The following is a 13,968-nucleotide window of genomic DNA, read 5'->3' on the forward strand; positions in this document are numbered from 1 at the left end:
AAGTAATAAAAAAAAAGAATTTGTTGCTTTTCCCTGGGAACTACCGAATCTCATCAAATACCACCTCCAGGGAGATCCTATTCTCCAACACAGACTGCTCACAAGAACAACTCCTGCTTCCTACAGAGCATGGCAATGTTATCTCTGTGGCAGAACCTGGCTCCTACTTAGGCAGCCTTGACGCCCTGCAGGATGACGAGTCTCACAATGAGGTTTTTGAGTCTCTGGCCCAGAGGTCTGGTCAGTGTTGGCCTTGGGACTCGGTCGTTAAGGCCTTCCTGAGGGTGACTTCTGAATCATACCATCTGCTGAGACTTCTGGTGAAGGTGGGGTGGGGGTGGAGGATTAATAATGCTGACGATAATGATAACTCACATTTATGGAGTATTTGCTATATGCTACGAATTCCCCTGAACACTACAACAACACTATAAAGTGGTGTACTATTATTATTGGCATGTTAAAGGTGGGGACACAGGCATAGAGAGGTTGAGCAACTTGCCCAAATTCTTATAGCTAACTGGTGGCAAACCTGAGATTTGAGATCAGGTAGGCTGGTCCCCAGAACCCTTGCTCATAGCCCCCACACTCTGCTGGCTCCCCATTACCCAGAAAGAGAGGTGTCAGAGCCTCATTCAGCCCATGTGGCTGGCTGATTATCAGTTAGGGGGTTTTCCTCTGGAGAGTACCAACAAGGATAGCTCTGAGAAACCAAGGAGATGTGACAGCAGGCTCGGCAGGTACAAAGACTGGAGTTCTCTGAGGTCAAGTGGAAGCCATGCCTGCCCCTGTGTCTGTTGCCCATCTCTGAGCTTGATATCTCTCTATCCTCATCTAATATCATGAACACTGTGGACCCTATAAATGTACTCAGCCTTGTCCAGAAAGACTTCACACTAAATACTAAAAACAAACACTATCTTTCACCAAAACTGCAGTCAGTTGCCCGCAACCAAATCAAGACTCCCCCTACTCCCAGCTGTGGCCTTTGGAATTCCTTCCCGTCCCTGTTCCAGTCTCCTTATGTGTGAAATGAGGGGAAGTTCTACCAACCTATGGTTGTTGTGATGATTAAATAAAATACTCCACAAAATGGCTTTCAAGAGCCTGGCACACAAACATTTAATAAATGCTGGTAACAACAACAAGAAAAACAACTTTCCCATCTCTGTTGATAGCAACCCATTTCTTTGGTTCCAAGATATAATATCTTTGACACTTTTTTGACTGTTCTGTTTCCTTCCTCTGGAGTTCAAGCTAGTTCCCAAGGGAAAGGGGCTATCTGTAGGTAGCATTGTCATAGAGGGTTTGCCCACGCCTGGGGTTCAGGAGAAGACTACTGGCTTAGCCAGAAGCTAGGGCATAAATCAGGACACAGAGTGGACTGTCCTGATAGAGGGGGCTGCTCTGGGAAACATACATTTACTAAACAGATTTTTTTACTGACTAACAATAAAAAAAAAAAAAACCCATACAAAACAGCATTGCCTGAGAGTTTGCTCAGTACCAAGAGTGATCTAAATATTCCTTGGGTTAACTCATTTAAACCTCACAACAATCAGATGAAGTACATAATTTTATTACCCTCATTTTATAGATGGGATAATTGAGGCATAGAAAGGTAAAATAATGGGAAGGCTGGGCTTTTTTAAAGCTAGTCAGTCTGGCTCTGGAGTTTATGCTCTAGACCCCTATGTTATGCTGCCTCTTATTTTTAATGTACTAACCACAGACATATGTCATTTCCACTTGTGAGGATACCACACCGCCCTGTCTCATGGGTAGAGAAAAAGCTATCTCACTTTCCCTCTCAACCCTCCTCTTTATGTTCTCCCTTCACTGCACACACTTGTTCATATCTTTGGCTGTTCTGTCTTCTCTTAACTAATCCAGATCTTGCAAAGTCAAATACAGTACCCACTACCTCTTCCATGAAGTCTTCCCTGACTAAACACAGCTCACAGTGAGCTTTATTCCCTCTGATTTTCCGCAGATTTCTGACCTAGGTTTTGAAGTGATGTTCCCAAGTTACTTCAAGGTCACACAGAAGTTTGGTGGTGGAAATGGGATTGGAGTTAAGTGCTCTCCTCACTACAGAATACTGAATGCATTGCTGTCTGGCCCAAGTTGTATGAGTAACCAAAAGGTTCTATTTGCATACTTAAGACAGTTATGAAATTTAGTCCTTGATGCCCCAAAGGAGTTGGGGCCTTTTGTGAGCTCACAGGCAAGGATGTGCATACAGATAGGAGAGCTCACAGGCTGCCCTCCTGTCAGCCTCAGCAGGCCCCTCCCACCATGGGCCACTGGGTTCCTGATACCGACAGTCTAGATTCTGGTGATGTCTCTCGGGCCCTGTCTCTTGCTGTCCCTCCCATAACTCCAAAACAATTGTTGTTCAGAGGACAATTTTCCAGCAGTGAGAGAATGTGCAGAGAGGCCCACACACAAAAAACTATTTATGTTAGTAAATATCATTCATTATTTCTGCAGACATGTGCTTCTTCCCTTGTTTACTCTTGGAAGTGGCCTTGGGAAAACTAACATGGAGTGATGGGTCCAGATGTAATTTAATAGCCATCTCAGGAAAGTGCAGCATCCCATTCTTAAAGGCTAGAAAATCCAAGTATATGCAGGGTCGCTAAGGGACTTGTCTGGGAGCCTACTCTAAGTAGTGATAGGTTTTTTAATTCTTGTGTTACATTTCTAGTCAGTGGAACCAGAATGTCTCCTGAATATTTTTCTTTTTTATGAAAAGCAGCATCATATGCAGCAGCCCCTTTAGTGGAGGTGTCCTGGGGCTTACGTTGGAAGGACAAAGGCAAACAACCCGTTCCTCTGACAGTGAGTGAAAGATGGTTTCCAGGATGTGGGTTGCTTTCTTGCTAATAAATATGTTTGCAAAATGCACGCATGCAAAGCAGACCTTCTTTCACATGGTTACTAAGAATTCTACATTTACTTTTAGGTTGTCACCACTGGGAAGCAACAACTAGATTTTGAAACAGGACCGAACATATTTGATTTGCAGATTTATGTTAAGGATTACGTTGGTGTCACGGACCTACAGGTTCTAACTGTCCAGGTAACAGATGTGAATGAGCCGCCTCAGTTCCTAGGCAACTTGGCAAAAGGTAAGATACACAGGGGTGTGCAATGTAGCCCAGACGGTGGGATCAGGGATGACCCTGAGGGATGGAGCAAAACAGAAAAGTAAATAAACAAGCAGCTGTTTCCCTGGAAAAAGCAGCTGCTTGATGAGCAGGGAATAAATTAAGTGTCCTCCAGTCCAGGATTCCCAATAATAATTCTCAACAATTTACAAAGCCCTTTATATCTGTGGTTTCTCTTGGGCCTCTCCTAGTTCTGGGGAGGAAAAGGAGGTCAGGACCTCAAGTGGACCATTCTGAAGGAATCTGGGCCCGGCCCAGCGGGCTCATCACTGTGTACCATTGGTCACTGACTGAATTGTTCATTCTCCCCATGGATGCTGACCCCTTGAGAGCATAGTGTGCCTGAAGTCTCCTATAGAGTGGGGACAATACTTGAAGGGATGGGAACAGAGTAACTTCCTGCATAATCTCCCCCAGGCTCATGCCTTTGAATGCCATCCATATTGACAACTTTTAAGTCTACTGTTTTAGTTCAGACTCTCTCCTGAACTCCACTCAAACATCCAAGTATCTTACCACTAACATCACCACTTGGATATCTAATAGACATCTGTAATAGAAATATATCTATTTGGTCTTCTTCCTGTTCCTGACACAAAGCCCCTAAAACCCTTGGATTTCCAATGATGAGAGTGATAAAAGTATGCTTTGTTATGTTAATGGTGTGATGTCCGGAATGCCCCTAAGTCACCTGAGCATGGCAATGGTGGCCAGTGGAGCCAATCTTGGGATTTGAGGGTTGGAACTTTCAGTACCCTCCACTCCCACATACTCTCCCACCCACCACCACCGCAGCCGAAGGGAGAGAAGGTGGAATTTGAATTCAATTACAAATAGCCAATGGTTTAATTAATTGTGCCCATATATTGAAGCTTCTACAAAATGCAAAAGGGGTTCAGAGAGCTTCTAGGTTGGTGGAGATCCAGGGAGAGTGGCATGCCCAGAGATCTTGGAAGATTTGTGCCCTAAGCACCTCTTCCATCTGGCTGTTCCTGAGCTATATCCTTTTACAGTAAACCATTACTCTAGTAAGTAAAATGTTTCCCTGAGTTCTGTGATCCCCTCTAGCAAATTAATCAAGCTCAATAAGGGTGTTTGGGGAAGCTTAGGTTTATAGCTGATGGGTCAGAAGCATAGGTGACAAACTGGACTTGAATTGAGTTGAATTCTCAGCTGATGTCAGAGAATTTCTTGGTGTCAGAATGTGGCATCTCAAACTCAAAGCGCTTCAAAATCAAACTCATGATTCCCACTTCATCCTCTGACCCCCACCATCCCCACCACGAAGCTGGTTTTCCTGTCTTTCTCATTTTAATTAATGGCAACTCTATCACTCTTGCTTGGACCAAAACTTAGAAGTCAACCTTGACTTCTTTCTGTCTTTCACACCTAACATGAAATCCATTAGGAAACGTTACCTTCTAAATCTATGCAGAATCCAATGAGTCCGTAGCCTCTCCACTACTAACTCCATGGTGCAAGTAACCCTGAATTACTGCAATGGTTTGCTCACTGCAAACCCTTGCCCTTGTAATTTTATTCACTTTATAAATAAGAAAACAAGCTCAGAGAAGTTATTGGGTTATCTCAGCTAGTAAGTAATGGAATCAAAACTCAAACCCTCTGCTCTGCCCTTGCCCCCTACAGTTGATTCTCCATCCAGTGGCCAGAGAGATCCTCTTAAACATCAGTTAAATCAAGGTATTCCTCTGCTTAAAACACTATAAGAACCTCTCATCTCACCCAAAAGGAGAGCCAGAATCTTTATAGGCCCCATCAAGTCTGTCAAGCCCATACAGCCCTCACCCTCTACCATGCTGTCTCCCACATGTTTTCCCTTTACCCCCTCTTCTCCAGCAGTCCTGGCCTCCTCACCAATTTGTGAGTACCCCAGGCATGGCCTACTTTGGCATCTTGGCATTTGTTATTTCCTCTGTCCCTTCCCCTATATCTCTATAGCTCCTCCTCGTTTCTTTAAGAACCTTAATTCAAATGTCAGCGAACTTTTCATAACCACTCTATTTAACATTGCAACCCAACTCACAACACTGCTTTCCCTGATTTTTCTCCATGACATTGTTCAGTAACATTCACACATTTTACTCATTATTTTATTATCTATATCTTCCCACTAGAATTCAAGCTCATGAGAGCAGGGTTTTGTGTTTTGTGAACTGCTATATTCCCAATGGGTAGATCAGTGTTTGCTATGGAGAACTCAGTAAACGGTTTTGTTTGTTTGTTTGTTTGTTTTTTTAATGAAAGCATGAGCAGTGATAAAGTGAATGAAAACTGAAGCTCAGTTGTAAGATGGCTTGGTTTAGAGTTTTGATTCCATTATTTACTAGCTGAGATAACCCAATAACTTCTTTGAGCCTGTTTTCTTATTTATAAAGTGAATAAAATTACAACATCTACTTTCTAGAGCTGTTGTGAATACTAAAGGAGAAAACATACAGGGTGGAGCAAAAGTAGGTTTATAGTTATTCATATGGAAAATAATATAATAGCTATTAAATCATAATACCAGAATAAACTCTGTGTTTTGTGTACTTACAACTGTAAACCTGTTTTGCCCCACCCTGTACGTTAAGTCCTCAGCACAGTGCCTTAGAAAAGAGTGAATGTTAGTGTTCTCAGTCATCTCTTGCACAGAGAGATTCTCAGAGAGAGAGAGGCCAGAGCAGAGACCATGGTGACCCTGGGCAGGGCTGGTGGTACCAAGTGGCATGGCCTGATCCTCCCTCTCCCTGACCGCTAAAAACTCTGAAGGAGATGAAATCAAATTTTGCTCCCTTTCCTGAGCCTCTCTCTTGCAGCCCTCTCTCCCCACTTATTCTATCTCCTCTCTGTTCCACTATAAGGCCTCTCATTTCAGGGACTCATTTCTGATGAGATGCTACGTACACTTCGAGGGATGACCTTAGCTCAGTTTAGGAGGAATTCACAGATTAACGGGATCTTGAACATGGAGTAGCCTCACCCTGCAGGTTCCTGCCCGTGGTTACTTTCAAACTCTCTGCCTTTATCACCTTCCTCTCTCCCACCAAACAACAGTGCCTTAGGTCGCCTCTCATTGGAAGACATGTGTGAAGACTTGATACCAGCTTGGCCAACCTTAATGCTTTATTAATTCGCATAAAAGAATCCACTCCTGCAAGATGGCCGCGGTCTCACTTGCGGCCTTTATTGTTGCTGCCCCCTTCCCCACAGTGCCAATGCACTTTATTTTCATGGCTGTGTTTGGTTTCCTTTGGATTACTTCAGCAGCCTTCATTTTGGAATTTCTCATTTGTTTTATCTAATAAAATGTTTTTATTCCACTGTGGACATGGGTGTAGGTCTAGACCTCTACATAGTGGAAGGAACAAACCCTGGATTCATTTACCAGGTTGAGGCCTTTGATCCAGAAGACACAAGTCAAAATATACTCCTCAGTGTAAGTCTGTTTGTTGAACTGGAGGTGGGCTGACCCAGAAACCTGGCATCTCGGCAGGGTGGGCTTGGGCAGTGGCAATGGGAGAAATATGGTGCCTGCTGTCAAAGCATAGAGGACAGGGGAGGTGGAAATGGGTAGTGGGGCTCTCGAGTCAGATACCCCAGATTGGATTCATGGCTCTGTGGGATCTCGGACAAGTTCTTAGCCTCTCTGAGCTTCCATTTCTTTGCCTGTCAAGTAAATGCACCTACCTCAGTAGGGGTACTATAAGTATTAGAGAATGCATGTAAATCCACTTAGGACAATGCCTGCCTGGCATATTAAAATTGCTCAATATTTTTTAATTCTAAGGTGATAAAAATCCAGCTATATTATTTTTAAAATAAGCATAAAATATGTACCCCAAAGGCATTAATACTTCCCTTCTAGAGATGAAGCCAAGCTGTTTGTAGCCAAGTTAAAAAAAAACACATTAAAAGCAAGTCCCAGGAATTCCAAGAAAAGGAGGGCTTCCATAGAGAAATGTAGGAGATTGGGTCCGGGAGACCCAATCTGAGACAACTGATTTCTCTTCTCGGTTAATCAGTTTCCTTGATGGAACTGTCAGTGGAACCCTTGTAAACCTCAGTCAAAGAAGCCTCTTAGCTTGAGCAAGGATGCCTCAGCTCCCAGATCTTCCCACCAAACTGGTCTTGTGCAACCCTGCAGCTGACAGCCCAGGCGGGAGAGAATAATACCAGTAGACTAACTTTGGAGTAGGCAACCCTCCCGCAAACCCTGCCTCTGAAATATAACACTCAGGGAATTGGTGACACCAGGAACCTGTTTCTTCTGTTTGCTGCTGGTTTGTAGCTTCAACAGGACTACTTTTTCTGAGGAGGAAATGAGCCTTGGGAATAAATTCTAGAACCAATATCATGTAGTCTACAGTTGCCAAAACAAAACTGTTTAAGATTATTGGACAAATCTTTTTTAAAATTATATTTTATTGATTATGCTATTACAGTTGTCCCAATTTCCCCCTTTTTTCCCCTCCACCCAGCACCCCGCTCCCTCAGGCAATCCCCACACCATTGTTTATGTCCATGGGTCGTGTGTATAAGTTCTTTGGCTACTCCATTTCCTATATTGTATTTTACAGCCCCATGGCTATTCTGTAACTCCCTATTTGTATTTCTTAATCCCCCCACCTCTTCAGCCATTCCCCCACACACCCCTCCCACCTGGCAACCATCAAAATGTTCTCTGAATCCATGGTTCTGTCTCTGTTCTTCATGTTCCTTAATTTGTTTTTTAGATTCAATTGTTAATAGACATGTATCTGTTGCCATTTTATTGTTCATTGTTTTGACCTTCTGTTTCTTAGATAAGTCCCATTAACATTTAATATAATAATGGTTTGGTGATGATGAACTCCTTTAGTTCTTTTCTTGTCTGGAAAGCTCTTTATTTGCCCTTGATTCTAAATGATAGCTTTGCTGGGTAGAGCAACCTTGGCTTTAGGTCTCTGCTTTTCATGACTTTGAATGTTTCTTGCCAATTGCTTCTAGCCTGCAAAGTTTCTTTTGGGAAATTAGCTGACAGTCTTATGGGTATTCTACTCTAGGCAACTAACTTTTCTCTTGCTACTTTTAAGATTCTCTCTTTATCTTTAACCTTTGGCATTTTACTTACAATGTGTCTTGGGGTGGGCCTCTTTGTAACCATCTTATTTGGGACTCTTTGTGCTTCCTGGACTTGTATATCTACTATTTCATCACCAAATTAGGGAAGTTTTCTCTAATTACTTTTTCAAGTAGACTTCTAATTTCTTGCTCATTCTCTTCTTCTGACACCTTTACAATGTGAATGTTGGAATACTTGTAGTTGTCCCAGAGGCTGCTGACATTATCCTCATTTTCTTTTTTTATTCCTTTTTCTTCTAGTTGTTCTGATTGTTTTTTGCTTCCTTATCACTGATTTGCTTCCAAATCACTGATTCGATTCTCAGCTTCATCCACTCTACTCTTGTTTCTCTGTAAATTGTTCTTTATTTCAGTTAGTGTTTCCTTCATTTCTGACTGGATTTTTTTATGCTCTTGAGGTCCTCACCAAATTCCTTAAGCATCCTTATAACAAGTGTTTTGAACTCTGCCTCTGATAGATTGCTTATCTCCATTTTGTTTAGTTCTTTTTCTGGAGTTTTGATCTGTTCTTTCTTTTGGGCCGTGTTTCTTTGTCTCCTCATTTGAAAGTCTCCCTGTGTTTGTTTCTATGTATTAGGTACAGCTGCTATGACTCTCTGTCTTAGTAGTGTGGGCTAATGTAGTAGGTATCCTGCAGAGTCTAGTGGCACAGCCTTCCCTATCACCCAAGATGGGTACTTGAGGTAAACCCTTCATGTGGGCTGAGTACTGCTTCCTCTTGTAGTTGAGACTTGGTTGCTTTTGGCAGCTCGATGGGAGGGATTTACCCAGGCCAATCAGCTTCAAGGAATGGCTGTGACCACTGACCACCAACCTTCATCCTCTGTGGAGAATCATCTGTGCAGGGGCAGGGTGATGATGCTCTTATGCGGTCTGTAGCTGTCCATTGGGTGCACAGGCTCTGGGGTTTCCTGAGGGGTGCAGACCAAGGTCAGCCTTCCTCCCCAACCCTGTGTTCTGCCTGGGCCTACCCTGCATGAGATATAAAGCAATCTGATGTGGCTGCTACTTGTGCTGGGTTGGTGATTTCCAGGCAAATACAGCTGTGAATCTAAGCTGGTTGTTGCTAGTGCCAGGCGTGGGGCCACTTAGCAAGAGATATGGGGGCTGGGGGTTCACTAAGCCTGGTTGTTGCTTGTTGATTGGATTTAGGAAGTTGGGAAGCATGAGCAAAGACCAGCCATTCATATGGAAAAGCCACTGTTAACAGCTTGGGTGGGCCTATAAATTGGGTGTGATGGAGTCTCAGGTGATCTCCAGAGTGGGGCAAACAGTGTTAGCTAGGTTGATGGAGTCTCAGATATGGCACCCACCTGCTGGCTTTGTGGGTCTCTGCGGGGAGGGCTCAGAAGAGACAATGGCCTCTGCCCACCTTTCTGTCTGGGAGGAAGCTGTCCTCCAGTTCTCTCCCTGATGCCTGACACTTCAGTTCCTCCCTGTTTACCACTGATGCCTTTTAAGCTGCTACTCCAGTGCTGGAGCTCAGAGGGTATGAGTCTGAGTAAGTTTGTCTGTGGGTTCTTTAAGAGGAACTGATTGGGACTCCAGAAGTTTCTTCCATTGACTCAATCCCCACTGGTGTTTACAGTCTGAAGTTATGGGGACACATCCTCCTGGTAGTGGAACCCTGGGCTGAGGGAACTTGTGTGGGGCTGGGACTCCTCATTCCTAAGACATCCCTCCCAAATTTTTATCCACCACATGTGGATGTGGGCACGAGCCTGTGCCCCTCCTACCAGTCTGGATGGATGTGGTTTCTTTAATTCTGTAGATGTCAGACTTCCATTCAATTCAATATATGATGGTTCTGAGTGATTGTTGTCATATATTTTAGTTGTAATTTTCATGTAGTTGTGAGAGAGAGTGAGCCATGCTTACCTAGGCTCTCATCTTTACTGGAAGTTGGGACACATCTTAATTTAGGGAAACGTTGATGGTATTATTAGAAGCTATCCTTCTATAAAAAAATAAAAACAACTGTTAACAGGTCCAAAAAACAATGGAGAAAAAAAGGGGAGACTATTCAGGTAATAGTTCCCAATCTGGTTCTTGATTGGACCAATTTTATGTAAACCAGGAATCCAGATTGCACAGCAGTAATTGGTCAGCATCACACACTCTGATCAGTCATTATGGAGCAGTTCTGACTGGTCGGTGCAGATGAAAATGAGGATATAGCTGCAAGGTTCCAATTGGATGTGTGAGGTCTTAGTTCATTGGTTGAAAGCCAAAGCTAGGAACTGTCTTATAAGAGTGGGCTCAAACAGTAGGGGCACAGCACAAGTGGTTGAAAACAGTCTGAGATTCTTCCTGGTGTGCAGAGTATGTGAGAGTCTTTGTCAGCCGATGACCATTAGACTCTCATTATTTATAAAATTTGGGCCCTCCATTGACTGTGGGGAGTCTATCTCAGCAGATAAATGTCTATTCTGGGGTCACATCAAATGAATCTTTCAGGATCCACACAACCCATTCATCTATTTAAGATTCTATTCGCATGAATAAGCAAATGAATATAGAAACACTTAATGGGTCTGTACTATGTGCTAAGAGCAATACTAGGTCCTTTAATGCAATCTTATTAATAACGTATTTGTTATATCAGTTACAAATATGTTTGGAAATAACAGAAAACTTAACCACAGTGGCTGTTAAAGGATTTTTTTCTCCTATAACAAGAAGTCCAGAGGCAAGCAAACAGTCCAGAGCTGGCAAAACTGCTGCCATCAGAAACCTGGGCACTTCATATCTTTTTGCTCTTCCAACCAGAACATATTAAATTTGTCCTCTTTTTCTTCACTTATAAGATGTTTACAAGATGGCCGCTGTGCCTCCAGACTTTACCTCTAAGTTCTGGGTAGGAGGAAAAAGAAGGAAAAGAAGAAGTGGCAGAAGAAGAAGAGGAAGGAAGGAAGGAAGGAGGGAAGGAAGGAAGGAAGGAAGGAGGGAAGGAAGGAAGGAAGGAGGGAAGGAAGGAAGGAAGGAGGGAAGGAAGGAAGGAAGGAAGGAAGGAAGGAAGGAAGGAAGGAAGGACGAAAGAGAGAACGAAAGAAAGAAAGAGAGAAAGAAAGAAGGGAAGAAAGAAGGAAAGAAAGACATGAAGGAAGGAAGGAAGGAAGGAAGGAAGGAAGGAAGGAAGGAAGGAAGGAAGGAAGGAAGGAAGGAAAAGGGAAAAAGAAAGAGGTAGAGAGGGAACCAGCTAGGCCAGTCTATGCCTTTCTTGGTAGGAAAACAAAGGCCCTCTTGGAAGCCCTAACCACAGGACTTCTGCTTGTTTCTCACTGTCTAGAACTCTGTCCTGGGGCCACTGTTACTTGATGGTGACAAGGAAAAAGGGATTTTGGATAGAGATTAGGTCAGCAACCCAAATATATACACTTATACTTTTAGTTCATTTCAACATATACCAAGAATCCACTATGTGCCAGGCTTTCTATTAGCTAGTTTAAATACAAAAATGACTAAGACACATTTTTGTACCTCAAGAAGTTCAGTCTAGATAGGAGATACTCATGCATAACCCAAATAATTATAATTCAATAAGATAATTACCGTAAAGTTTGTACAAGACATAGCGTGGGCAAAGTAGAATGAATCTCAGATGTGAAGAAAAATATTTATTTTTAAATATCCATTTTTTTTTTTTTACTGTATCATTCCAAATTATGCAGAAGGAACAGGGTCATGGCCCCTTTAAAAACACCTTTAGATCAGATCATTCCTTTCAGATGAAGGGAAATGCCTAGCTGGGGAGCAATGCAGTAGGTTTTGTTCCCTTAAAAAAAGACGTATTGCCATCAAAAAAAGGGCTGAGAGCAGCTGCAGGGGCGTGGAACCTGGAACTGAGCGGCTTTTGCAGCGTCTGTAGGAGTTGTTTGAGGAGGGAGCACTTCCAGTTGCAGCAGAAAGTGTTAATGAAGTATTTGACACCTGTGCTGGAACTAACAGCTGCACAGAAAGTTGAGAGCCAGCCTACAGGAGCAGTGAACATAATCTAGAAGGAACCTTTCTCAGACTAGGAAAAGGTAATAACAGTTTAGGAGGTAACATATGATGATGGTCTTTGTACTTCGACATTTTATTTTGGGCTCTCGGGGGTACTAAATGACATATTTTGCTCTATACACGGAGAAAGGAGATGGGTTAATTTGCTATTGATCAAATCCGTGCTTCTCAACCTTTCAGCTATAAACTGAAACCACCAGAGAAACTTAAAAAACAAACAAACGAAAAAACCCCAGATGTCTGAATCCCACCCCAGAAAAGTCCGATGTGATTGGTCTGGACTGTGGCCCAGGTGTCAGGCTTTGAAAGTCCCTAAGTGATCTCATGCACAGACAGGGCTGAGAAGTCTCTTGGAGTTTTGGATTCTGTGGATCAAGGGTGGGCCTGGGAATCTGGGTATTTGCCAAATACCATGGGCAACTCTCTTGGTCAGAAAGGCTTGGAACACTGGTTTATGAATGTTTCTCAGAGGGTGTTCAGGCCCCTGTATGAGAACATATATAGGCTGCTTTAAAAATGCAGATTCTTAGACACTGCATCAAAATGTGAATTGGAACACACGTCCTGGGTGATTCTGATGCACTCCATCCTTTGAGAACCACTGAACTGAACAACCAACTACAGGCTTCAATAAACACCAAAGCATGTACATGAAGCCATCTACGCCTGGTTCATGCCTGTCATCTTACCTGGTGGGTTCCAGGAGTTACTTTGCTGGTGGCAGCAACTAGAGGAGGAAAAATGAATTAAAACTAGTTCTAGGACATCTCCATAAACTTCAACTCCTTTAAAATGACAAATCCTACAACCCTTTTCCAGCTTAATGAAGTGAAACTGTCACAGATGATATAAAATTGGGGCTAATTCGGAAACCACTGGGATTTGCTTCCTTATTTTTGGAGAAATTTAAAGAGCATGTGGTTGTATGTTGTTGGGACCAGCACTCCCCAACAGAGTTGGAATGCAAGCCAGAAAAGAGTGCTGCATGTGTAATTTTAAATGTTCTAGTAGCCCCATTTAAAAAGTAAAATGAGACAGGTGAAATTCATCTTAATATAGTTTAATCAATATATCTGAACTATTATCATTTCAACATATAATCAACATAAAATCGATTCATGGAATATTTTGCATCCTTTGTTTTACAGTAAGTCTTCAGACTCATTGTGTATTTGCACATGCAGCTCATCTCCTTTCAGACCGGCCACATCGCAAATGCTCAGTGGTCACAGGTGCCTGTGGCTAGTGGCTTCTGTGTTGGACGGTGCAGGCTTTGATCCAGCGTCAGCACTCCTTCCCTGCATGCCTTCTGTGTTGTGATGGGGTGCAGGTGATGCATGCCCAGAGCTAGGCATCAGTGGTGGACTCAGAATGTAAAGACGCACAGGATGGTCCGTATGTGAATAATTATATGTACCAGCATTTCTTCCCTGGGCTTTCTCCACATCCTGAAGGAGGCTCCTTGCAACCCAACCCCTCCCACCCACCTACTCCCCCACTCCCCGCTCTCCCTCTGCTTGGAAGTGGCCACTGTAACTGCTGCACAGCCTCCTCTGAGACTCTAAGGACGTTAATCAGTTTCGCAGCTGGAGGCAAAGTGATCTAGTGCAGCAATTCCTCCATTAAGGGGCTTTCTCTTGGCCTTTCCATTAGGGAAGGACTTTCG

The 13,968-nt window shown here is 43.2% G+C and overlaps 1 protein-coding gene across 2 annotated transcripts in view; it reads left to right on the forward strand.

Annotated features, from left to right (window-relative positions):
- Positions 1–13,968, forward strand: part of CDHR3 (cadherin related family member 3) — a 71,747-nt gene that overhangs the window by 20,099 nt on the left and 37,680 nt on the right. For both annotated transcript variants that reach the window (XM_054564079.1, XM_054564078.1), the window contains exons 3-4: positions 2,969–3,134; positions 6,515–6,612. In XM_054564079.1, coding sequence (XP_054420054.1) covers positions 2,969–3,134; positions 6,515–6,612 — 264 coding nt within the window. The remainder of the gene's footprint in view (positions 1–2,968; positions 3,135–6,514; positions 6,613–13,968) is intronic.

This window comes from Pteronotus mesoamericanus, unplaced genomic scaffold (genome assembly GCF_021234165.1).
Source record: "Pteronotus mesoamericanus isolate MK-2021 breed Mesoamerican mustached bat unplaced genomic scaffold, CSHL_Meso_final scaffold_85, whole genome shotgun sequence".
Classification (NCBI taxonomy): Eukaryota; Metazoa; Chordata; class Mammalia; order Chiroptera; family Mormoopidae; genus Pteronotus; species Pteronotus mesoamericanus.